The sequence below is a fragment of the Eriocheir sinensis genome, chromosome 45 (assembly GCF_024679095.1).
Source record: "Eriocheir sinensis breed Jianghai 21 chromosome 45, ASM2467909v1, whole genome shotgun sequence".
NCBI lineage: Eukaryota > Metazoa > Arthropoda > Malacostraca > Decapoda > Varunidae > Eriocheir > Eriocheir sinensis.
In genome coordinates this window covers 8,727,530-8,755,029 of record NC_066553.1, presented here as the reverse complement: position 1 = coordinate 8,755,029, position 27,500 = coordinate 8,727,530, and the positions used below count along the sequence as shown (strand labels likewise).

Genomic DNA, 27,500 nt, shown 5'->3' with positions numbered 1-27,500 from the left:
ATGGTTGTGGTGGTGGTGATGTTGGTGGTACTATGGAGGGTAGGAGGAGGTGTTACTACGTTATATCTAAGAGGGAGAGGATGGGAGGGATAAAGGGAATGGAAGGAAGCAAGGATGAAAGTACATATTCGAAGCAGTTGACGTAGTGATGGTGGTGGTGATGGTAGTGAGAGGTAAAGGGAATGTGGCGTAAGAGGTAAGAGGAGAGGAAAGATGAAGGGAATAGAAAGAGGGAGAGGATGAAAGTCGTAGAAGTAGTAGTGGTGGTAGTGATGGTGGTAGTGATGTGGTGAGGGTATGAAGAGGTAGGAATGTGACGTTAAAGGTAAAAGGGGGAGAAGAGAGTAAGGATGAAGGAATAGGCAAGGAAGGGGATGAAAGTCGTAGGTAGAAGCAGTAGTAATAGTTTTGATGGTGTTAGTGGTGGTTGTGCGGTGGTGGTGGTGGTGGTGGTGGGGAACAGAATTAAGGATGAAGGAAATGGAACGGGGAGGGGATGAAAGTCTTAGTAGCAGTAGTGGAGGTGGTGGAGGTGGAGGAGGTTGAAGTGGATGGAAGAGGGAGCGGATGAAACTCGTATATATAGTAACAACAGTAGTCATGGTAGTGGTGGTGGTGGTGTTGGTAGTGGTGGTGGTTGTAATGGTGTTGCAGGTGATGGTGGTGGTGGAGTCGTCTCGTCCTCAGCGGGGAGATAGAGAGACAACTTTCATTTTATTTCCAAGTCATCGCCAGCCTCCAGAGTCCGGGGAAATGCATTAGCTAAGCGACCCAACCCATCCCCATATTTTCCCTTCCCGCCTCGACCCAGCCATTGCCTTCCCTGCTCCCGCTCCTTCACGTCCTGTCCCATCCCATTACCTCCCCTCCAATCCCATCTTTCCTCCCCTCAAATCCCCCCATCTTTCCCTCCCCTCCATTTCCCTCAATCCCCATATTTCCCTCCTCCATTCCTCAATCCCCATATTTTCTTCATTCCTCCAATCCCCATCTTTCCCTCCCCTCCATTCCCCTCCAATCCCCATATTTTCCCTTCCCTTCATTCCCCTCCAATCCCCATCTTTTCCCTCCCCTCCATTCCCCTCCAATCCCCATCTTTTCCCTTCCCTTCATTCCCCTCCAATCCCCATCTTTTCCCTCCCCTCCATTCCCCTCCAATACCCATCTTTTCCCTCCCCTCCATTCCCCCCCAAACCCCAACTTTTCCTTCCCTCGTCCAGCCATTCCCCTCAATCCCCATCTTTCACGTCCTGTCCCATCCCTGCCTCCTTCCTTTTCCCCTCCCGCCTCGCCCCATCCATTGCCTTCCCTCTCCCCGCTCCCTTCAAGTCCTGTCCCATCCCACCCACTCCCCTTCCTTACTATCCCTTCCCCTTCCTTTCCCTCCTCCTCCTTCAGCCATTGCCTTCCCTCTTCCCTGGGGCCCTTCACGTCTTCTCATCCTGCCTCCCCTTCCTTACTATCCTTCCCCTTCTTCCTTTTCCCCTCCCTCCTTGTCATTGCCCTTCATCTTCCCTTATCACCTCTTCCGTCCTTTCCCTCTCTTCTTTCCCATCCCTATTCTTCTCTTGTCCCATCCCATTACCATCCCTTTTTGTCCCTTCCTTCCCATCCCTATTCTTTTCTTCCATCCCACTGCCATTCCCTTCAGTCCCTTCTTTTCCCTGCCTGTTCTTCACTTGTCCCATTCCATTGTCCCTTTCCGTCCCTTCCTTCCCCTCCCTATTCTTCTCTTGTCCCATCTCATTACCACCCCTTCCCTTTCTTCCTTCCCATTCCTTTCCCTGTCTCCTTTCCTCTCTTTCTGTCCCTTTCCGTCTTCCCTTGCCATTCCATCTCCATCCAGTTCCCCTTTTCTGCTCCCGACTCTTCACTTGCTTTCCTCTTCCTGTTTCCTCTTCCTCTTTCCCTCTAAGCCTCCCTTTCCTGTGTTTCCCTTCCCTCTCCCCATCCCTTCGCTGTTTCCTCTTCCTCTTTCCCTCCTAAGCCTCCCTTCCCTGTGTTTCTCTTCCCTCTCCTCATCCCTTCTTATCCTGTCATTGTTTCTTGCGTTCCGTGTTTCTAGGACGAGAGTGTGGAGAGAATTAAGTCACTGGCGGTGTTTTCTTTAGGAGGGAAGTAAATGTAATAGGACTTTTTAAATATTCATTATTTTATATGTTTGCTTGTGTGTGTGTCTGTTTGTGTGTTTATAGTGTCATGCATAATAGCAATACCAAAGCGCCATATCATTATTACTATTATTATTATTATTATTATTATTATTATTATTATTATTATTATTATTATTATCTTCCAATCCTCTGCTATTCCTCCTTGTGGTTTATCTTATTTTCTTTGGTCAGCTTTCCTCACTCTCCTTCCCTCCCTTCCTTTCTCCTTCTCTCCTTCCTCATCTGCATATTCATCTATTTTCTTTCTTCCCTTCATCTTACCGCAAATCAATTAGTCCTCTTCTTGTCCCTCTTCTTCTCTCCTTCTCTTCCTCCTTTTTTTCTCCTTCTCCTCTTCCTCCTCCTCCCTGAATTTCCTCTCACTTCCTCCCAGCCGTCTCTCTCTCTCTCTCTCTCTCTCTCTCTCTCTCTCTCTCTCTCTCTCTCTCTCTCTCTCTCTCTCTCTCTCTCTCTCTCTCTCTCTCTCTCTCTATACCTCTCACTCTCTCTCTCTCTCTCTCTCTCTCTCTCTCTCTCTCTCTCTCTCTCTCTCTCTCTCTCTCTCTCTCTCTCTCTCTCTCTCTCTCTCTCTCTCTCTCTCTCTCTCTCTCTCTCTCTCTCTCTCTCTCTCTCTCTCTCTCTCTCTCTCTCTCTCTCTCTCTCTCTCTCTCTCTCTCTCTCTCTCTCTCTCTCTCTCTCTCTCTCTCTCTCTCTCTCTCTCTCTCTCTCTCTCTCTCTCTCTCTCTCTCTCTCTCTCTCTCTCTCTCTCTCTCTCTCATTTAGTCCGTCCTGGTGATAAAGGAAGAATTATTCGCCGTGTGTTTCAATTTTTTTGGTCTGTGTTGAAACTGAGAATAATTTGTGTTGTGTTGCTGAGGAAGAGAGGGAGAGAGGGGGGACTGTGTGTGTGTGTGTGTGTGTGTGTGTGTGTGTGTGTGTGTGTGTGTGTAGGATGGCCCCCCAGGGAAATAAGCCCCAGCATGTCCCCGCAACAAAACGTCACTTCCCTAAGGCTTAAGCTTCCCCCCAGGCTGGACAACCTCCTTCCCTCCGCCTCATCATCCTCCTCGTTCATTTCGCCTCCTCCTCCCTCTCATCATTCCTCCTCCTCCTCCTCCTCTGCTCCTCGTTTTCCTCATCTTCCTCTTTGCATAACTCGATGGTAAGACCTCATCTGGAATATGCATTGCAGTTCTGGTCTCCTAATAACAACGACACTGAATTACCCAAGAGAGTAGTACAGTGACACATCTCCTTCTCTGCTCCTCGTTTTCCTCCTCTTCCTCTTTGTATAACTCGATGGTAAGACCTCATCTGGAATACGCGTTGCAGTTCTGGTCTCCTAATTAGCTGGTAAGACCTCATCTGGAATACCCGTTGCAGTTCTGGTCTCCTAATTAGATGGTAAGACCTCATCTGGAATACGCGTTGCAGTTCTCGTCTCCAAATTACAACGACACTGAATTACCCAAGAGAGTCGTACAGTGTCGCGCTACGAAAAGGGCACCATGATTAAGGGCACAATTAAGGGCACAGCCATATGAAGAAAGGACGCGAGTGACTACGTAAGGTCCATATTCTTTAACGTATCGAGCTACCACTGTTTCCCAAGGCCACAGAGAAGATCATCGTGGGTTTCATAGGTGCTGTTCCCGTTCAAGGTGCAGAAGCCGTGTAAAACTATCACCAGCATCACAAAACAGTCCATGGGAGTCCGCACAACTTCCACGAGAGGCCTCACAGACAGGAGAACAGAGGCGCCGATACATTTAAGAGTATTGACCTCAGCCTCTTATGTTAGAAAAGAGATGACTCCGAGGTGATTTGTTACAGGCCTTCGAATACCTATAGTGAAACCAATTTGTCGATTCCGTTTTGGCGTTGGCTTCCGCGGGTCCATTTCTCCCCTTATAGCTCTGCCACACAGTCCTAACACCTATTTTTTTCCTCTCATATGTTACCTATAGCTTACATATGAGAGGAAGAGATAGGTGTTGGGACTGTATAACGAAAGAAAGAACCAGAATCCCCAGACCTTCTCGACATATTTGGAAGACTATAGTTCAATAACGTGAATTACTCTTAAGATTTTTTTTTTTATCTCCACACTAACCCCCGAGAACTAGAAATAATGGTCAAACTCAAACGATTCAAGCGAGCTGATGCAGTACAAACATCAGTAGTAGTTTTTGTTTTGTTTTTCCGACCATCCGCCACTGGAACAACCTTCCCGTAAAAATGATTAGTGTGAAAGCGATAAAATTTATAAGTATCACATTGGCTGTTACTTTGTTGCGTTAGGAGTAAACTGAACGTCCACAGACTCCACAAATATAAGTACAGCAAGAGGTTTAATTTGTTCCGCAGGTCATTTAACATACCTGTTAAGTTTTACATTTTTTGCGTAAGTCTTACGTAATTTCGGTGATTTTCAAGTCTTATGGCGTAAGTTGAAAATCTTACGTTTTTTCTCCGCTTGCGGTTTTTTTTTTTTTTTTAATGTTTGTTTTAAACAATTTGAAATACATCGTATGCGCCATATTTAAATTAATGTGAGCGTGCTGTGTAACGGTTACTGTTACGGTTAGTGTGTGTGGGGGGGTACCTCGTGCACCCTGCTTGAGTCCGTCGGAACCATACCTGTCAAATCTTAGTTTTTTATACACAAAATTATGGTCTCTAACGCAAAATCTTATGGCAAGACACCACAGTAGCTTGACAGGTATGCATTTAAGTGGCTGAAGAAGTTAATGAATCACCCAAGCTGGCAGCATCACAATACACAAACACCCTCTCAATCGCCTGCTCTTCCTAGTTCTCTCATCCTTTTCCTTTGTTTGTCAAGGTTTTCGCAGTAAACACTTCTCATCTTTCTTCCTTACTTTTATCCTTATTCCCCTCCTCGCCTCAGTTTAGCCATCTCCGTCTCTTCTTCCTCCTCATCTCTATCTCTTCTTTACTCTCTTCCGCTCGCCGTCATCCTAGGTAACCGTTATCTTCCACCTCACACTTTCTCACGCTCTCTTCTTTACATATTTCCTTTCTTACATATTTCTCTTTCTATATTTCCTTCCCAACCTTCCGTCCTTTCTGTTTTCCTTCCTTCCATCCTTACATTTTTTTTTACCTTCTCAGTTTACTATACCCTTTCCTTCCTTCCTTCCTTCTTCTCTCCTCGCTCTCTCCCCTTTCTCCTTCCTTTCGTCTTTTCCTTCCCTTTCTCCTTCCTTCCCTCCCTCTCCCCCCTTCCTGTCTTTTTCCTTCCTTTTTTTTTTCAACTGTTTATCATACCTTCTCTCCAGTTTACACGCCTCATTTTCTTCCTCTTCTTTCGTTGAATTTTCTCTCAGTTTTCTTTCCTCCCCTTACTCCCTTCCTTCTTTCATCTTTCCCTCCCTTCCTCTTTCATTCCTACCTCCCTTTCTCCTTTCTCCCTTTTCTTTATTCCTTTTTTCTTCCCTGCCCTTTTTCTTTCTTATTTCCTTCCTTCTTTCTCCCTTTTCTTTATTCCTTATTTCTTCCCTGCCCTTCTCCCTTCTTATTTTCCTTCCTTTCCCCCTTTTCTTTATTCATTATTTCTTCCCGTCCCTCTTCCTTCTTATTTTCCTTCTTTTTTTCACTATTACTTTTATCTCGGCGCCCCTTTCAATTTTCTTAAGTTTCCCCCGAACCATTCTTCTTTCTTTCCTTCTCGTCCATTTTCTTCTTTATTATCGTTTGTTTCTGCTTACTTTCTCGTGTGGAAATTTAGTTATGTTCGTAAATAAAGGAGAAGAAGGAGGAGGAGGAGGAGGAGGAGGAGGAGGAAAAGAAGAAAAAGGGAAAGAAAAGAAGAAGGAGATCACGAAATAGAAGAAACAGATGAAGAAGTGTATTATGATGAAGGAGAAGGAGAATAAAAATAACAATAAGAGGAAGAAAATGAGGAAAGCGAAGAGGAGGAGAAGAAGGATAGCAATTTCTTGTTTACTCACTAAAAGAAGAGAAAGAAAAAAAGAATGAAAAACGTAACACTTTCATTGCTCGCTTTGTTTCATCACACAAAGAAAAAAAGAATAACGAAAAAATAAAAAAACATAAAAGAAGAAAAATAAAGAAAAGACGCCGGATACCATATTTTTTTTTTCTCTTTCTTTCTTTCTCTTTCCCTCATTGCTATTTTTTTACGGGCGAGGCTCAGAAGTTATGTTCTCTTCCCGCGGTTTCTCTTTGCGCGTTCTCTTCATCAGTAGTAATTCTTGGGGCCATTTTTCTTCCGAAGTGATTCTTTTGAAGACGCATGTGCCTGGAGGAGGAGGAGGAGGAGGAAGAAAAAGATGATGAAGGAAGGGGAAATTGCAAGGAGGCGAAGGGAAGAGAGGTGATGGAGAGAAGAGGAAAGTGGAGCGTGAAATGAAAGAGAGAGAGAGAGAGAGAGAGAGAGAGAGAGAGAGAGAGAGAGAGAGAGAGAGAGAGAGAGAGAGAGAGAGAGAGAGAGAGAGAGAGAGAGAGAGAGAGAGACCAATTATGACCTGTCTCTGGGCCCATTACCCCCTTTTCCCCATCATCTCCACCACCCCTTCGAGCGACTCTCCCCTTCTTTTTTCCCCTTCATTCCCCTCACTGACCCTCGTGTTTCCCCTCCTTCACTCTATCCTTTTCCCTGTCTGTGATTTCCCCGCTTCGTTTTCATGGCTCTCATTCCCCTTTCTCATTTTCTCTCCTATTTCTCATTCTCTCTCTCTCTCTCTCTCTCTCTCTCTCTCTCTCTCTCTCTCTCTCTCTCTCTCTCTCTCTCTCTCTCTCTACACCTTTGTCATCATCTATTTCTCTCTCTCTCTCTCTCTCTCTCTCTCTCTCTCTCTCTCTCTCTCTCTCTCTCTCTCTCTCTCTCTCTCTCTCTCTCTCTCTCTCTCTCTCTCTCTCTCTCTCTCTCTCTCTCTCTCTCTCTCTCTCTCTCTCTCTCTCTCTCTCTCTCTCTCTCTCTCTCTCTCTCTCTCTCTCTCTCTCTCTCTCTCTCTCTCTCTCTCTCTCTCTCTCTCTCTCTCTCTCTCTCTCTCCTTCTCTTTTTTCCTCTTCTATTTCTCATTATTCCCCTCTTTCTCTCTCACTCTCTCACTCTATCCGCCTCCCCTTCTCTCTTTTCCTCTTCTATTTCTCTTCTATTTCTCATTATTCCACTCACTCTATTTCTTCCTATCTTAATCCCTCTCCTTTTCCTCCTCCTCCTCCTTCTTCCCCCTTTCCTCTTTCATCTCTTCCTCACTTCTCTGTCCATTTTTTCTCTCTGTCGCTTCTTCCCTTTGTCTCCCTTCCTCCCTCGCCTCCCTTCTTCCGTCCCGACCTCAACCCTTATATTATTTCCTCTTCCTCTTTTACTCAGCTTCCTTTCTTTTCTCGTTCACTTTCTCCTTCCTCACTTCTCTACGTTCCCTCTCTCCTCTTCACTCACTCTCATTTTCATAATTCTAGTCATTCTCATTATCATCTCCCTCCTCCTCTTTTCTCTGTTCACCAATCCCCCACTATTCCCTCTCCTCTTCCTCCTTCCTTTCTGTTTATTCCTCCGTCCCTCCTTCCTTTCACTTCTTTCTTCCTTCCTTCCTCTCCCCGTTTTTTTTCTTTTCTGTCCTCCCTCCCTCCCTCCTGTCTTCCATTCTACCTTACTTCCAATATTTTTTTCTTCTTTTTTTATCTCATCTCCTTCCTTCCCTCTTCTCTTACTTTTATTTCATTTTTCCTTCCTTTCTTTCTCCCTTTTTTTTTTACATCCAACTTTTATCATCATTTTTACCCTCTTTCTTACCTTTATTCCTTCCTTCCTTTATTCCTTTTCACATCATAAACCCCCCCCCCCCCCCCCCCCCGCCACTAAAATCTCTTTATAGTATCCCCAACTCTCTGCCTCACTCTCTTCTCGTCCTCCTCCTCCTCCCCAAACTTCCCCTCATCCCTTCCTTCTTTTCTCTAATTTCCCTCCCTTCCTTTGCCCTTCTCTCCTCTCTCCTTCCTTCCGTTTTGCCTCCAACTTTTATCATTATTTTCTTCCCTCCCTTCTTTCCTTCCTTCCCCTCCACCCCCTGACCTCCGCTACTGAAAAGCCCTCACTCACTGCCTCCTCCTCCTCCTCTTCCTCCCCTCACTTCCCCTCCCTCGCCCCTTCCCCTCACCCCCCAAAGGGACCATCACTGCGTTTCCCATCAGACAGCTTTCAAGAAGGGTCGTTTCGCTCTTTGTTAACGACCTATGTTTTTGTTGTTGTTGTTGATGATGGCGGTGGTGGTGGTGGTGGTGGTAGCAGTAAAAGTAGTAGCAGTAGTAGTAGTAGTAGTAGTAGTAGTAGTAGTAGTAGTAGAAGTGGTAGTAATAGTAGTAGTAGTTGGAGGAGGAAGAGGAAGAAAAAAACAAGAACAAAAAGAACAAGAAGAAAACAAGAGCTAATTGAACAAAAAGAACAAGATTATCATAAAGAAGAAGAAAAATAAGAAGAAAAATAATAATAAGAAGAAGAAGAAGAAGAAAAAGAAGAAGAAAAAAAAAAGTTTTATATGGCACCCTAGAATATGAAGAGAAAAAAAAGAGAGAGAGAGAGAGAGAGAGAGAGAGAGAGAGAGAGAAAGGAATGATTACAGAGGCCATTAATTTGTCCTCCTCCTCCTCCTCCTCCTCCTCCTCCTCTTGCTACTTGGTGGGCGCCGCGGTATAATAACAATAAACACACACACACACACACACACACACACACACACACACACACACACACACACACACACAACAAAAAACGTAATTGTTAGCGTGTGGTGTTTTAGGAGACACGGCCGAGTGGAGGGCGAGGGGGAAGGGCCGCGCATTAACACGAAGACCAGGCACGAGGGTGGGGCGCCGCGCGGACGAAGGTGAAGGCGCTGCTGCAAGAGACGAAGTAGAAGTAGATGTTGAAGAAGAAGAAGAAGAAGAAGTTGAGGGCCGCGCGCAGACCAGGAGGGTGACGACGGCGCTGCAAGAGACGAAGTAGTAAAAGAGTAGAAGTAGATGTTGAAGAAAAAGAAGGCGAAGAAAAAGTAGAGGGCCGCGCATTAACAGGAAGCACGAGGGTGAAGCGCCGCGCAGACCAGGAGACGAAGAAGTGGAAGAGTAGAAGTAGATGTTGAAGAAGGCGAAGAAGCAGTTGAGGGCCGCGCGCAGAATAGGAGGGTGACAACGGCGCTGCAGGAGACGAAGAAGTAGAAGAGTAAAAGTAGATGTTGAAGGAGACGAAGAAAAAGTAGAGGGCCGCGCATTAGGCTAACAGGAAGCCTAGGCACGAGGGTGAGGCGTCGCGCAGACCACTGGGTGACGACGGGGCTGCTGGAGACGAAGAAGAAGAAGAAGATAAAGAACATCAAAACGAAGACCAAGAAGAATAAGGAGAGTAGGAACAAGAGGAGGAGGATAGATTAAGATAAAGATAACTAAAAAGAACATGAGCAGGAAGACGAATAAAAAGACGAAGAGGAAGATGGTAAAGAAGAAAATGGAAAAGATGGTAATGATGAAAAAGATTATGATGACGAAAAACAAGAAAAGAAAGAAAAATAATGATGGTGATGATGATGAAGAAGAAAAAGATGATGATGCTGGAGAAGAGGAGGAAGAAAAGAAGTTAAAGAAGGAGACAACGACGAAGAAGAAAATAAGTAGATAATGAAAAAGAAAAAAGAGAGAAGATGATGAAGATAATAATGATGATGATAAAGAAGAAGAAAAAGTAAAAGAATGATAATGATGATGATGTTGGTGATAGTGAACAAAAACAAAAAGAACAAGTATAAGAATAAGAACAAGAATTAAATGACGATGATGATGAAGATGAAGAAGAAAAAGTGGTCGAAAACTAAGAAGGTAGTGAAGAAGAAGGAGAAAAGAAGGAGGAGGAGATGATATAGATGATGAAGAACAACAACAACAACAAAAACAACAACAACAACTCAAGTAACCGTGTACCAGCTAACCACCAAGAGAGAGAGGGAGAGAGAGAGAGAGAGAGAGAGAGAGAGAGAGAGAGAGATTACCGGCCCCTCCATATGACTGGTTTATGGCCCCGCGGATGACTCGCTGCATAATATCGCACCCGACAAACGTTCGCTCAGGTGATGCAAACGTTTTCGAAGGCGAGCGAGCGGCCGGAGACACAATGAGGGGGCTTGGTTCTTGTATTTCATTAGACGAGGTTACGTTATTCTGTGTCTATTCGTTTTTCTTGTTGTTTTATGCTGTCTTTCTGATGGTATTTGCTTCATGTTTTCATATTCTTCTTTTCTGTATTTTTTTTTCTTGTTCTTGTATTTCATTAGACGAGGTTATATTATTCTGTGCCTATTCGGGTTTTTTTTTGTTGTTGTTGTTGTTTTATGCTGTCTTTCTAGTGGTATTTGCTTCATGTTTTCCTCTTCTTTTTTTTTTCGGAAAGCCGCTCTCGCTATCCTCCTATCTCAAACCATCTATGTATGTATGTATGCATGTATGTATGTATAATCTATCTGTCTACTTCTCGACGAGGTTATCACATTGTATTCTCTTTTATGTCTTCTTTATCATCACCATATTCTCTCTTCACCTTCACCTCCCTTCACTTTCTATCTTCCCCTCCCTTCGCATCATTTTCACTTTCTTCTTCTCTTTTTCACTTTCTTCACCCCTTTCTTTTTCCCTTTCTTCACCTCCTTCTTTTCCCCTTTCCTCACCCCCTTCTTTTTCCCCTTCATCTCCTTCCTTTTCACTTTCTTCTTCCCTTCTTTTTCCCTTTCTTCACCCCCTTCTTTTTTCCCCTTTCTTCATCTCCTTCCTTTTCACTTTCTTCACCGCCTCCTTCACCCCCTTCTTCCGCTCCCCTTCGGCGGCCGCGCACCCCACCGGGATCATTAGCTAATTATGGGCCGCCTTCTTAGCGTCGGGGCCCAAGTTCTTCCAAGTTCAGGTAATTTACACTTGGCCCAGGTAGATTCTGGTCGTGGTCCCCTTGTGGCCGGCAGTCTAATTATGCTTCGCGACCTCCTACCACCTCCTCCTCCTTAGCCCCCCTTCTCTTGGCCCCGTCGCCCCAGGACCTTCAGCCGTATGGTCACCTGCGCTAGGGTCAAGGTGGCGTGACGGCGGTGCTCCGGGTATTAATTAGTGTCACGGGTTGGCGGGCTCCAGAAAGGTGAAGTTGCAGCCAAGTGTGTCGGGCTCTTCCTGGAAACCCCTGAGTCCCGCCCCGTCCCTCTGTCTTGCCCAACGTTGCCAGATTGTCGTACTCAGCTGCTCATATTTCCCGACTTCGTACCCCAAAACTGTCTTCTGGGCTCCAATAACAAAACTCATTTATAGTTATCGTTAAAAGAGTTAGATCCTGGTGTTTCTTGGCAACAGTTAAGCGTCAACAACCGCTAAATACTATGCTCTGAGTACGATAATCTGGCAACGGTGGTTTTGCCCCTTCTTGCCTCTTTCTTCTTCCTAAAACTTTATCTTGGTCTTTTTTTCTTATATTTGGTGGCAGCAGCAGCATTTAGTACATTTTCTACGATAACTTTGCACCATCTTACCTTGGTCTGTTATTGTCGTTTTTCTTTCTTCGTTTTTCCCTTTGCTATATTCGTGTCCCGCTCCGTTTCTGTACTGGCTAAATTCTGATTGGTTCCTACGTCAGCCGATTTTTGTTTCTTTCGGCAACAGCATGATTCACACCAACCCGGTAAGAAAACATTGTCCCGACCCGTCCCTATCTCTTTCGTCTTGTGTTAGTAATCGTCTCCTGCCTAAGGCGCGGCCAACAATAATGAAAATTTGCTCGTTCTCAAGTTAATCTATTTTTCCAACCCTTTCCAAACCTTCCTTACGTTACCAAACACACACACACACACACACACACACACACACACACGAAAGAAAAACAGAATTGATGGATAGAATACGAACAAGGAATTAAGCATCCCCTAACAACTCTTATCCGTAACCTTTTGCATGATAACTTGTTCGTATTCTATCCATCAATTCTGTTTTTCTTCGGTGTGTGTGTGTGTATGTGTGTGTGTGTGTGGAACTAAGCATCCCCTAACAACCCGTATCCGTAACCTTTTGCATGATAACTTTAGTAAATACGCGATCGAATTAACAAGTATTCACATCACACAAACCCGAATCTAAGTGGATGGAGTTCATTACCTCGCATGAACGTTACTAATATGGATCCGTTCACTCCCTTTCCTGATATCCCTTGTGGGCAGTAATGCTCTACCAATACACGAGGCCGAGAGATTAGAAGACGAAATGAAGTGACGGGACACAAAAGTATGTTATTAGGAGGGAGATAAGGAAGCGATAACCTATCTTCCTCGTGGGTGGCGGTGGTGGAGGTGGCAGTGGGGTGGGTGATGGTGGCTGTGGGTATAGGTGACGAAGCCCAGTTAGTCTGTATGGAGTAATCGCCTTCCAAGCAGCCACTCCGGACTGAAGGGCCACACTCACACTTCACCATGGCGGGTTAGTAAGCCTCCAAACCAATACCAAGGACTTCGAAGATTCCTATAGGGACCGTATTACTAAACATTTCGTCGTCAAAGTTCACCTATTTGACAAGGCTTTCGTAGGAGTTTTGGGCATTTCCAGAAGTAGTTTAATGGCCCTGGTGGTAGTCTGACCCTTCTTCTGTACCGTGAACCTAAAGAAACACTCATTAGAACCCGGTTGATCCCCTCTTTGACCTTTAGAAATAGTTGATGTGAGAAGCGAAAGTATCTTATAATACCGACCCTTGTGTAGTCTTCTGTGTTCATATTCAAGTTAAGAAAGTTGAGGAAACCATACACGGGAAGTCTCTTGTGGATCTGGTGTTGCATCGAAGCCCTAACCAATAGTGGAGTGTAGAAGCTTGAATAGTTTGGTTCGGGCGATTACAAAGCCACTGTGTTGGACTGTGAATTTGGCTCTTAAGAAACGCTGCTGTGGTGTGGAGTGGAAAAATTTGGGCGGCTTTTCCGATACCCTACGCCCCTGTCCACCCAGCAGTGAATGGGTACCAGGTATTAATCGGGGGTTGTGTCCCGTCTCCTGGGATCTGTTCTCTTTTCCTATAATTCCTTCCCCTTCTGTCTCTCTCCGGCATATGACCACAGATGTTGCGCCGACTAAACGAAACTTTCCAACGCTGCTGTGGTGTGGAGTGGAATTATATGTATTGGAATGAAGTGGTATTGCATGGGGGTGACCTACTAACTGCTGTGGCGTGGTGATGAGATGTTATTAGGAAAATTATCTGCAGAGAAATGCGAGTTAATTGTAGAAACGAAGACAAGTGCGTCATTAGCGAGTTCATACAAAGTGCCATAAAAAATACTCGTTTGTAGACACCATGCATTCGTTTCTCGTATCATGGCTTCGTAATAGTTGAATCTAAGCCCGCAATGACTTAGGTGTGCAAGTCAACCAAAGGAAATAGAATGAAAACAACTTGTGATGTAGAAGAGAAATCAAGTCACATGGCAAGGCTTGAAAGAAAGGAACGGGAGGGGAAATGACTTGTGATCTAGGAGAGAAAGCAAGTCACGTGGTTAATGCTTGAACTAAAAGAACGTGAAGGAAAATAACTTGTGATGTAGAAGAGAAAGCGAGTCACGTGGCAAGGCTTGAAAGAAAGGAACGGGAGGGGAAATGACTTGTGATCTAGGAGAGAAAGCAAGTCACGTGGTTAATGCTTGAACTAAAAGAACGTGAAGGAAAATAACTTGTGATGTAGAAGAGAAAGCGAGTCACGTGGCAAGACTTGAAAGAAAAGAACGAGAGGGAAAACTGACTTGTGACCCAACAGAGGAGTTGACCAAAGTGATTAACCCGTCCGCTGCGATTGATACGGATTCGGCTTTCATTGGTAGCCTGGTTACTTATACTCCCTGGTTTTTCTCTGCTTCTGTGGTGGATAGTCGAGTGTTTCCCATGTGGTATTGGTATGCTGGATATCCTCTCCCAAGGTGCAGGACTTTACATTTTTCCTCATTGAATTGTAGCAGCCACTTTTTGTTCCATTCCTGTAGCTTGGTGATGTCTTCTTGTGGGAAATCCGCGGTCAAGGGGTTAATATATGAAAATAGCCTCGCGAATCTAATATGAAACTTATGAGGAAGAAAAGCGATAAAATGTGAATACAAATCGTTACTGTCGTAATTAGAGCAACAATCAAATATGTAATTGGTTAAGTAGCTACATATAAGTAAATAGAAAACGAAATCCAGGATTGAATGATATCGTAGAATAACAATAGCTTCAGTGTAAGTCGTGAGCGCCAAAGAAAGTAAAAGATAAAAAAAAAAAAGGAAATTAAAAATACTTAAAGAAAAGGAATTAAGGCTACAATGCTTACATGTCCAGTGGTTAATGACTCAGGCCACAGCTGTAAGAAAAAGGCAATGACGGTAAACACAGCAGCCCTTACATAAAACACAGCAGCCCTTAGACAAAGCACAGCAGCCCTTACACAAAACACAGCAGCCCTTAACAGAACACAGCAGCCCTTACACAAAACACAGCAGCCCTTACACAAAACACAGCAGCCCTTAGACAGAACTCAGCAGCCCTTACACAAAACACAGCAGCCCTTAGACAAAGCACAGCAGCCCTTAGACAGAACACAGCAACCCTTACACGAAACAGCAGCCCTTACACAAAACACAGCAGCCCTTACACAAAACACAGCAGCCCTTACACAAAACACTGCAGCCCTTACACAAAGCACAGCAGCCCTTAGACAGAACACAGCAGCCCTTAGACAAAGCACAGCAGCCCTCAGACAGAACACAGCAGCCCTTACACGAAACAGCAGCCCATACACAAAACACAGCAGCCCTTACACAAAACACAGCAGCCCTTACACAAAACAGCAGCCCTTACACAAAACACATCAGCCCTTACACAAAACACAGCAGCCCTTACACAAAACACAGCAGCCCTTACACAAAACACAGCAGCCCTTACACAAAACACAGCAGCCCTTATACAAAACACAGCAGCCCTTAGACAGAACACAGCAGCCCTTACACAAAACACAGCAGCCCTTACACAAAACACAGCAGCCCTTAGACAGAACACATCAGCCCTTACACAAAACACAGCAGCCCTTAGACAGAACACAGCAGCCCTTACACAAAACACATCAGCCCTTAGACAGAACACATCAGCCCTTAGACAGAACATCAGCCCTTAGACAGAACACAGCAGCCCTTACACAAAACACAGCAGCCCTTACACAAAACACAGCAGCCCTTAGACAGAACACAGCAGCCCTTACACAAAACACAGCAGCCCTTACACAAAACACAGCAGCCCTTACACAAAACACAGCAGCCCTTAAACAGAACACATCAGCCCTTAGACAGAACACATCAGCCCTTAGACAGAACACATCAGCCCTTAGACAGAACACAGCAGCACTTACACAAAACACAGCAGCCCTTACACAAAACACAGCAGCCCTTACACAAAACACAGCAGCCCTTACACAAAACACAGCAGCCCTTACACAAAACACAGCAGCCCTTAGACAGAACACATCAGCCCTTAGACAGAACACATCAGCCCTTAGACAGAACACAGCAGCACTTACACAAAACACAGCAGCCCTTAGACAGAACACATCAGCCCTTACACAAAACACAGCAGCCCTTACACAACACAACAGCCCTTACACAAAACAACACACAGACAAAACAAAACAATATATCAAAACAAACTCCTTAAGAGACACAATGACAGGCAAAGGTGATACATCTAATGATTACGTTGCCTTACCTGCTTGCCCCTTACCACTCCTTTGTACCTCTCCTCTCTCTCCTTCATCTTTTCAAAACCTGTCATTCTCCCTTTTGTTCTCCATCTCTCATCCAACACCCCTTCTCCTCCCTTTTCCTTTGTTTCATCTCCCTATTACTTACCCTGATTCTCCCATCCATTTGCACCCTCTTCCTCATAATGCATTCACCCTTCTTTCCTCCCTACCCAGTCTCTATTATCCCTCACCCCCTTCCCACTGCATCCTTCCTCCCTCCCCTCCACTCCTACCATAACTCTTTTTTTTACCACCCTTCTCCCTCCCTCCCTCACTGGCACTTCCTGGCTCTTATGTTTGCAATTAAGGTAACTAGAAGACATGATGAAAATTAGGTGGTAAGTTGTCTTATCTTAATGTATGTGTGTGTGAGTGTGTGTGCATATATGTGTGTGTGTGTGTGTGTGTGTGTGTGTGTGTGTGTGTAATTTACCATGATTTGACCACATGATAGACTTGTAATTGCCAGCCAGTACCCTCCAAAAATGAGCGAGGTCACAAGTTTGTGCATGCATGCGTGTGTGCGTGTGCGTGCAGTAAAGAAAATTATGCAGAGCATAAGAAATCTGACATAAAGAAGAATTTAGAAGTTTAGGTTTGCTAAATTTGAAGGAGAGATGAGAAAGAGATCTGATCACAGTGTACAGGGTGATAAGGAAATAGAAACAATCAATGAGGCTGGTCTCTTTATATGGGTCACTAAAGAAACAAAGAGGTCACAGTAAGAAACTGAGGAAGACAAGGTGCCTGAGAAATATCAGGAACCTTAGCTTACCCAACAGATGTATTGCCCTTTGGAATGACCTCAAAGGGATATTCCAAATCAAGAACATTCATAGATTTAATCTTCATAATGTGAGTTGTGTGACAGGATTGAATGGGCATAGCTCACTACCTATATAGCACAACCAGGCATAGCTACCTACAATCTAATGTTTTGTTGTCTTGCAGACGCCCATCATGGCCAGCCTCCGGCAGCACAAGAAACACAACGAGGAAGAGGAGGGACACCTACAGGGATCCACACAGGCAGTTGAGCCTCAGCAGCAGCAGTCACACACCACATACAGTCATTGCCATCTCCCTCGCCAGCTGCCAGCAGCCATCCCCACCACCACCTTTATCAACACCACCACTGCCGCTACCATGTACCACAGAACAAAGCACAGACTACCTCCTTTGCACAGACATTCATCTCTGCCACGTCTAACACCTCACTCCGAGTCTCCCCTCTCCAGCCTCATTTCCAGAGCGTCATCTTCACTCAGTCGGCAGCGGCAGCGGCAGCGACGCAGGCCATTGCCACAGCTGCATCTTCCACAGTTTGCCTTCTGCTTCCTCCTCATGGGATCTCTCGTCCCGCCTTGTGTCGCCATCTGCCCCCGCGACTGTGTCTGCGATGTTGTTGTAAGGAGGGGAACAAAATGGCTCCTTTGTTTTGTGAAGGCTTCAAAGTACACTAAATTTATTGAGTTTATCAAGCTTCAACTTTCACCCCATTCTCTGTGATATACTGTATTTTTATGTGCAGATCACGCAGATCTATCATTCATGTTTTCTTACTGAAGTTCCAATATAGTGTATATGTGTATGTTTCATTCCCAACATGCTAACCTAATCTGTTTGGCAGACTTTCGTTGTCCGCTGTACGCCGTCGAATATAGACGTGATACCCATCACCCTCCAACCAAAGCTCCAGCAGCTCACCATGTACGGCACGGAGATACACACACTCGACGTCAACTCCTTCCACTGGTATGAAGACCTGCGCCATGTCAACTTAAGGTGAGCTGCCAAATTTATCTATCTATCTATCTATATCTCCGACACCCTGATCCCTCACGGTAACTTCCCTCCAGTGGGTGGCCGCAGCAGAAGTGTCTCCATCTCTCCTGTTCTGGCACTCCCTCTCAGCACATTCAATCCTTCTACTTCCAGCTCTCTCACTCCAATACTCGCTTACCCTATTGATCCACTTCACAGGTGGTCTTCCCCTGACACCCCCTCCCTCAATCCTTCCCTCATACACTCTTCACAAAGTCATTCTCCTTCTTTCTCATCACATGTCCAACCCATCTCAGCATACCACACTTCACCTGTTCAGCCACTCCACAATCCACTCCCTTCTCTATCACACCCATACCAAAACTCTCATACACACTTTCATTACGTTCTCCATCCCATCCTGACACACCACATGCACCTCTTATATAACTCATTTCCACTCCACATATTCTCGATTGCTGTGCTGCATTCCATGTCCTCGTCTCTGATGCATATGACAGAGTTGGCAGGATAATACTGTACCTAATGCCCCTCTTTACCCCCAAGCTCACATTTGTTCTCATAACTCTGTCCAGTGCACCTACTACCTATCTGCCCTTCACTGCTCTTTCCTTCACCTCATCCTCTATCCTTCCATGCTTACATAAAACTGTCCCTAAATATTTAAACTCGGTCACCTCCTCCATTCTCTCCTCCCAAGCCATATCCTACTCTTCATTGTGCTCTCTCCTCTAACTCTACAACTTTGCAAAATCAATGGTCTGCTCTCTCGCCCTCTCAAATACCATAACTTTATTCTTTCCAGCATTCACTTTCAGTTTTCTCCTCTTACACACCCTGTCAAACTCATCCACTATCCTCTGCAGCATCCCCTCATTCTCTGCCAACAATACCATATCATCTGTAAACAGGCCTGCCACCAATGACTCCTCTGTACCTCTCACTTTCAGCCCTAGAATTAGCACCCACTCTGGTTTTCATTGCTCTCACACAACAGTCCATGTACACATCAAAAAGCCATGGTGACATCACACACCCGTCTCACACCCACACCAATGCCAGACGTCTCACTCAACTCACCATTTACATGTACAGAGGCACTTGCATCTTTATAGAAGGATCTGCCCCTCCAGCAAATGCCCCCCCACACCATAATTTATATCCTTAGATTAGAACATCCAATAAACACTTCCTGTTAACCCTGTCATATGCCTTCTCTAGGTCCATGACAGCAGCAAACAGCTTCCTATCCCACCCTAGGTATTTATCAACTAGCATTTTCAGTGCAAATATTTGGTTTACACAATGCCTCCCTTTCCAAAAACCTTCTTCATCACACACTTTTTTTTTTTTTTTTTCCTTCATCCTCTCATTTTAACCTTTCCATACACTTTTCCTGCCACACTGAGTACTAGACTTACTACCCTGTAACTATTACAATCACCTCTGTTTCCTTTCCCTTTGTACAGCAGCACAACAATAGTCCTTCTCCAGTCCTCTGGCACCTCACCCTGTTCTCATGGTAGGTTACAAATACACGACAACCACTCTGCAACTACATCTCCATACATCAGCATTTTTGCTGTTATGCTGCCGAAGAGTATAAATCAGGTGTTTCATGTATTATGTTTGTAGGAGTTTAATGAGATGCTGATACAAAAACAATTGTCTACAAATACTTCTGTACCACAAACCAGATCTTTGTCACTTATTCTTACACTGTTACATGCCTGTAAAAAAAGTTAATTGAGAAATGTTAAATTGTCACTTGGTTGTGCTGCCTGAGGCTCTTGCATCACTCACTTACTGCCCTGTTCAAACACAAAACCTTTGTGTAGGGAATTCTGTGCAGCATATTGTTGAAATCAGCATATCTATTTACCTCCCCACTACTCCTCTTTCATAGCCTGTTGCTGCTGCTTTATAACATTTTCTGAACACTGCACTTCTAAAATGAATTTTTACCCCCCTGAGGAAGATGAATTTTGTTTCATTTACACATGAGATGTGAAGTCTTCTTTCTCCTGTAGTTATTTTCTCCTCTTAAGAGAGGAAATAAGATAGCTTTAAATCTTCAAGACTAATATTCCTTTTTGTTCAAATCTTTCCAAGAGTGACAAGATACATGAAACAATTTATTTATCTTTTGTCTCTGAGAGTGACAGCATCATTGAGAAACGTATGCTTAAATTATTTATCCATTTCATACAAAACATTTATTGAAAGTTAAGCATAATTAGCAAATACAATACTTTAGGACCATATTTGCTGCATACATTGTCATGCCCAAGGAGTTTGGGAACTCTGATTAATGAAGTGGCCATCATGCTGTGCCCTGATGCATTCTGATAGTTAAAAGTAGGCAGTTTATATTTACAGTAACTTTTCATGGCTCCAGCAACAACATTTTGCTGTTTTTATATTTGTTTGTAAGAACATTTTAGAATCCAATAATATAGACAAACTTTTCATCCAGTATATAACATTATACAATAATGCTATGAACTTTTGGCAAGATTTATTTATATTTTCTCATATTTAGCTTTTATATTAACTGAAATTCTTCTCTTTTGTATTCTAGCAAAAACATGATCATGCAAGTGAATCCAAATACTTTTAGGAGGCAAAAGTTACTTGAGGAACTTCACTTAGCACAGAACAAGATCAGTGACCTATCAGCAGAAATGTTCTTTGGACTCTCCAACCTCATTGTAAGTTGTTGTGTGACACATTTATACATTGTATTTATCCAGTTATTGTTATCATAAACATAACTGACACGGATATTAAGAACAGTAATGTATATATTTTATGTATTTCACACCATATCATTGGCAGTTGAAGTTAGGACAGGGGTCTCCCACAGCTACATTTCTTGAGGACATTCTTTCCACTGTTTTTGCAACAAATATCACTTGCGATGATGATGGGTTAATACTTAATACTTGTAGAATTGTGAACGTGAGGCTGACAGAAAGTCACTTAGGTCACGGGCACACCTTTTGGCTTAATTTTGTCATCTTAGTTGTGAATAGTTTCCTCATCAATGCCTCCCATGACGTATTTCCTTTACTAGTGGCAATTATCATACCAACAATTGTGATTCCTGTTATATTTATAAAATTCAATATTATCTACAGGCAAATCTGCATGTGAAAGCCTCTATTCTTGAGTTTTAGGCCATGCAATAAAAGTTTCTTAAAAATAGATTAAAGAATAAATGATCAATTCAAAATAACTATGTATTAGCTTGCCATTCCAGTCTAAAAATTTGAGTAGAAAAGTGGCACTTTTAGTGTTATTGGGAACAATTAGATGAAGTGCAGACTCCTAAAAATATGTTTTATTTCAGGTCCTCTCCCTGCGAAAAAACATCATTGAGTCAATAGAGGCAGCTGTATTCAGACATCTGCAGCATCTACAAGACCTAGATCTCTCAGAAAATAGAATAGAAAATTTAGAGGAGAAAGCACTGACCGGACTGTCCAACTTAAGAGTCTTACACTTGAGAGACAACAGACTGACTTCAATCCCAGCCACAAATCTTGCTTTGATTCCTGACTTGGCAGAACTTAGTTTAGGAAGCAATTACTTCACAGCAATACAACAAATAGATTTCAAATCCATGAGAAGCCTGAAGAGCCTTGACCTGTCTGGAGCTTCACTCAATGAAGGACTTACTGAAGATTCTTTCAAAAGCCTCTCAGGCTTGCGGAAGTTGAATCTGGAGAGCTGTGGATTAATAACCATTCCTAGTTTCCCTTTGAGTGCTCTAACCAGTTTAGAAGAATTGCATATTGGCAACAACCCATTTAGCACATTGCCATCAGACGTATTCAGAAACAACCACAATCTGCACTCCCTTTATATATCAGGATGCCCAAACCTTGTGTATATAGAGAGGGATATTCTACAAGCCAACCTGAACATCAAACAAGTGGTAATCACAAACAACCCTCAGCTGACCTACATTGCCCCTAACGCCTTGCGCTTGCTGACGGAGTTAGGAGTGCTGGACCTTCGCCACAACAACCTCCAACAGGTCAGCGAACAGGCAGCAGCATGGTCAGACATCAAACACTGGTACCTCGAGGGAAACCCAATTGCATGCAACTGCTCTGCTGCCTGGCTGCGTGCCCTTATACTAGAAACTAATTCTAGTACGAGTCTGAAGTGTGCTTCTCCTCCCCACATGGAAGGCGCATTGTTACGCTCCACCGATATTAGTGAGTTGGCCTGTGGTTTGGATTCCACCACACAGGGACTGGTCATTGGCTTGGTGGTTTGTTTCCTTGTGGTAATGATCACTGCCGCAGTGGTAGTCATGCTGTACCGCCACCACGACTCTTGTGTCCACCGGCTCCTGAAGGGGCATCACATAGGAGGCCCCGGGAGCAGTTGTGACCACCCCTACACCCACAGCTACCACCCAGCCTGCACTGTCACACCCACCAAACCTGTGCCTGTTACTGAACTCTAGCAGTTGGCCCGATATTGAGCCTAAAACTTGAATCACTTTGGGCCAAGCCCTACCCGTGATCACCCTAAAGATTGTGAAGTGTGGGTATTGAAACATGGATTGAAAAGTGTTTGCTGAGGTCTAGAATCTTGCTTTAAGCCATTGTGTGAAAGATATGGCTCTAATTTAGAAATGAACAGAAGTGCATTTAGCATGCATTTTGATATTTCTTAATGGAAGTTGTGTTATTTGTTCTTCTTTGCAGTGCCTGTCTTCCATATCTTTGGAGACTCATGCCTTTATTCCTTTTTGACTTTCCAGTTGCCTCTGTACAGTCAGCCAGGTTTATATACCCAAAGCAGGTGGTCCAGTGTCAGTGTTGATATATACACTAAGAAAAAGCTAAGTTAATTTCTTAGTGAGATACATCATTTAAATCCCATTGTGATACTATTTACATGGAAGAAGGAAAATAGAACAATGTGACTTCCTTAACATTAATCTAGTCTTTGTTATTTCTCTTCATGAAAGGTGTATATTGCCTTATCAAAGACTGAACATTTTCTTGTATTCCCTAAGTCCCTGTGATAGACCTATCATACATGCTCTTTCTAAGAATGTTTCAAGTCTTGTAGGATTTTAATGTTTTATGTGAGTATACAGTAAAATTATAGACTGTGATCATATTTCACTTGTAGTATGAAGTTTTGGGGAGCAGACTACATTCATTACCGAATTAGCAATAATGAATATTTTAATTCATGTACATTAATAATAATTAGAATCCTGGAAATCATTGTAATACAAAATCTTTCTTTTATAAATACCAAAAAATTGCTGAACATGTACGTAGGTATGTAGATAGTTGTCAGACTCACCAAATTCTAGCAAAAAGCGGCAGCAGAAGCTGGAAGTACAACTTCTGGAGCATTAAGCTCTTTTCATGTAATTTATGTAAACAGCAATTTTAAAATCCACTTTCTTTTCTTCATTCATAAAGAAAGAAGGAAAGTTATAAGTAAGCAATACCAAAGGCTTTAAACTAATGATGAGTATGTAATTCCAAACTCCATCAAAGTATTTACTTATCCTGATTATAGCACATATTTATTGTTTTTTATGCTATTCAGTGCTCTTGCTTTTTAAAATATTAACATATTTTTGGAACTATAATGCCTGTTCAGGAGCAAGTCTTAGAGGTCATACTCATCCGGAAACTATCATGCTTCCTTGCTTCTCTGCTCACTAGAGTTGATGTGGAGGCCTAGACAGCATTATGCTAAGGTCTTGTGAACTTAGAACTTTTTGTCTGGTCACATGCAAGTTTGAATATAATTTAGTAAGCCAGTGGCTCTTACATCCTTACCTAGTTAAAAGTGGTACAAACTTTATATACTATTAACTGTAAATATTCATACTGCACTCTTATCTTATGTTCCCTCAAGAAATTGTTTTAGTACATTTAAGACATTTCATATAGGATAAACTGAAAACAGTATATACATTAACAAGTGAAATGCTTACTCACTATACAAAAAAGCTAGTCTCTTCTGACTGTTAAAGAAAGAGCAGTCCAGCCTGGGAAAAACTATTGCAAGTCTGTGAGGATATCTGCAGTAACACAAGGCAAGCCAGTGTCTTTGCTAAGTGCAGTATTTTCCCCTTTACAAAGGCCTTAAAATGTTTTGTACTAAGAGTCTAAGACTGCATTATGGGCAAGAGGTGCTGGCATTGTCACACCCTCACAGTACTGGAATGAATGTATCACCAGCAGCTCTGATCTCTTAAGATATATCTACATGTAGTCTGTGGAAGGTGACATTGAGTTTAGCTAAACATACTGAGCTGGGGCCGGATTCACTAAAGTTACGGGCACCGTAAGCTCTTACAGTGACCGTAACCCTCATTATGGCTATTCATTAAAGGTTTCTAGAGTTCAAGTTTTCTTCATGACTTTGTCACTCAAGCTACCGCAGTGGTAAGCAGCAGAGAAATGAAGACATTTTTTGTCGCTGGGCAACCTGGCAAAAATACTTTCCAAGGGTTGAATGATTGATAGCTTTTTTGTGGTAAAGTAAACTTATATCCAGTTTACTGATAACATAGCATTGTATATAAAAACACTCATTTCCTTCAGGTGAGAAACCATGAACTTTATCATATGGAATATAAGAACAAACCCCTTGCTGTTGCAGAATCCCTAATCTAAGTAAGAGTTCAGAATTATATGGTAGTCTTTGACCAAAACGAATGGGATTCAGAGACTAAAGTTTCAGAGCACTCACTGGGGCATTTCAGGCATTGCTGGTGCAATGCCTGATAATTATAGCCCCAGCCATGGGCTGATGAAGGAGAACCTAGTGATGCTGTCATCCTAAATTATTTGAAGTGTATAAATAACCATTAAACCTTTTTGGAACTGAAACATCATTGCCATACCCACAGTACTCAGTTCATTAGCAGAAAATGGATGACACAGTAATAAATTTGCTTGCTGCTAATTTATTTCATGTATGGGTGTAATGTGTACTGTACTGGTATACATAAATGGAATACATGCAGTTAAGTATTTGGATTATGAAAGTTAAGAGTTCACACTTATCCATGATATGCAAGGTTTAACAGTCAAATAAAGTCTAAGATGTCTCATCATACATATGTATGTGTGTGTGATGTCATCACTCTCTAACCTAACCATCAGGCATGCATGATACATGATGACACAGGAATCTTGTACCAATCAGCTACAAGAGAGACATGTGCTCTAATAAACCTCTAGTAATCTCTCAACAAATCAGACTAATAGGGGGAGACCTTATCTGAAATAGCTGAAAATCCAAAAAAAATCTAAACTTTTGTTAAATTTGAAAATCAACTTAATTATTTCCTGTGTGTGCCTGTATGACTGAAAAATAAAATCAACCCATGAGCAGCTGCATTCCTCTTACCTTATGCCAAGAGGGTTCAGGAGAGACTTGAGAGACAAGCAGCCTTTCTTTTGAGATGACACAGTCCAGATTTGCGCCAAATTCCTCGCTGTAAACCAGATCTTCGACTAAATTACAACATCCATCCACATGCTCTTTGGTCACACACCGTATATAGAGGGTTTACTGTGTATTTACACAGACACATATATGTATTATATCAGAGCACATGTTTCTCTTGTAGTTCATTGGTTCAAGATTCTTGAGACATCATGTAACATGCATGATGATTAGCTTGGGGAGCAATGACTTCACCTCTGGATTGTGAGATGTAGCCACCACGTGATGAGCGAGCTGTTGACATTTAGAGTTAGTGAATTACATTGACGTTGGTTTATCGGTCACCTCACCTCCCATTTCATACGAATGGTTTGTATGAACCTATTTAGTGAATCTAGGCCCTGTTCTGGAAAGACAGAAAGTATGTAGTAGAATCTGCCTTACTAATATGTCCTAAAAATTTTGTAAATCAGATGACAGTGCACAATATTATGAAGCACACACACACACACACACACACACACACACACACAAAACTGTTGACTATAACATAAATAGGAGTGGGTTCAAGTGTTTATCATGGGAGGAGACCCAGAGATGCAAGCAGATTTTTCTTTTTTTTAAGAAATCACACTGAAAAAACAATAACAGTGCTGACTAGTAAGTAAAAAGGAAAGTAATGCAGTCTCCTTTTTGGGAAATAGTTCCATCACTTTGAGTAAGCCAAAAAATACTTTGCCACCCCCCACCCCCCATTAACTTTTGGGGGAACATGGACCCTGTGGTCCTTCCTCTCAGGGATCCACTCCTGAACACATTTTAAAAGTACATCTATTTCAAAATTCTTCCGTTTCATGATTCATACAAAAAACTGATCAGAAGGGACTAGTAATAACATTTCATTTATTAAAATATGGATTCTTTTAGCACTACTGACAAAGCATTCACTGACTTGTAATTCATACTCATGGGGTAATTACTGAATACTTACCTTTATAAATCTAGGTAACTATACATACTAAATACTTGTATTTTAACCACAGTGTTTCACATGCAATGAGCTAATTTCTGAGCTTTTCAACCTCCCACTGTCACAAGCAACGAAGTTTGTACAGATCCATTAAAGCACAGAATCCTCAAGTCTGTCACCACCACTCCCGGACACTAGATGCCCTGGCTTACTGAATACTGCACTAGCATCAGCAAGTTATCTCACCCTACAAAACCAAGAATTTCTGAAATATTCTATCTTATGATAACACTCTTGAAATACAGTTATTCTATCAGGCCAAACCAAAGATGTGCTTTTGTGTTCTATGCAACTCTGGTAGATGTAGTCAAATTTGGTCAGCCATCACTTGACGAGTTATGCAAATAGATAAGGCAATGTGTAATCCTTTTGGGCTAGCCTGCAGACTTGTCTAGAAATGGTTTTTTTTTGTGTTCAGTGAACATTATTATTTTATTGGAATTGTAGAATCATTTATACATTCCTGCTGTAGATGTTACATATTTTTTTTACAGCCATGGAGTATCAATTTAAAGACTGAAATGATTTAAAATGAGTTTCAGTCCTTTATAGTATAAAATGTAAAATGAGCCAATTCATAGTAATATCTCCTTCAGTCATTTATACTTCACTTTTATTATTAGTCTTATAATTAGAAGTTCAATATATTGTACCTTTCTCATAAATTTATAAAGGAACTTTCCAAGAAGTATGAAACCTTAACTAAATTAATTAACTTTTGAATAAAAGGAAGTCAATCTGGTCAAGAAATACTCATGAGCATATTGGAAAAAAAAGTTACACTAATAATTGGAAATGTAGGAATACACCACAACTAAGACATTTTCAGCAATGACCAAAGTTTAGCTGACCTTTCAAAAGTATCAAAAAAAGTAGCTGGAAACCCTTTGTCTGCCTGGCTGTGAGACTATGCATTGGTTTAGAGACTGTGTGGGAATACCCAATACATCAAATTTATCAAGTAGTACCTGAGTGAGGCCTAGTATCTGCATCTCTGAAATAATCATTAGCAGATGCTTGATATTGATTTTCCCAATGCATGCAGTCAAATGAAACACTGGACTTTCAATGCACTACTTTTCTATGGTAATTATTAAAGAGCTTGAGCTACTTAGTTACATGATGATGATTCTAGTCTAGGCTGTAGTGAGGCATGGCATGTACCTAAGGTAGATCACCACATGTACCAGATGCCATTTCAATATTATACTGATGGAGAGTCTGGCACTGATATTTGATGATAATTTTTTTAATAAGTAAACAAATTTTA

At 42.6% G+C, this 27,500-nt stretch overlaps 1 protein-coding gene across 2 annotated transcripts in view; it reads left to right on the top strand.

Annotated features, from left to right (window-relative positions):
- The window catches only part of LOC126980723 (leucine-rich repeat neuronal protein 2-like), a 170,186-nt gene extending 145,043 nt beyond the window's left edge, over positions 1-25,143 (top strand). The window contains exons 1-5 of one of the 2 annotated variants that reach the window (XM_050831000.1): positions 12,482-12,635; positions 16,921-17,376; positions 17,600-17,754; positions 20,336-20,465; positions 21,107-25,143. In XM_050831000.1, coding sequence (XP_050686957.1) covers positions 16,930-17,376; positions 17,600-17,754; positions 20,336-20,465; positions 21,107-22,234 — 1,860 coding nt within the window. In that variant the 5' untranslated portion in view covers positions 12,482-12,635; positions 16,921-16,929 and the 3' untranslated portion in view covers positions 22,235-25,143. Of the gene's footprint in view, positions 1-12,481; positions 12,636-16,920; positions 17,377-17,599; positions 17,755-20,335; positions 20,466-21,106 lie in introns of those variants that run through there. The other variant, XM_050830999.1, reaches the window with a different exon arrangement.
- Positions 25,144-27,500: the final 2,357 nt, after the last annotated feature.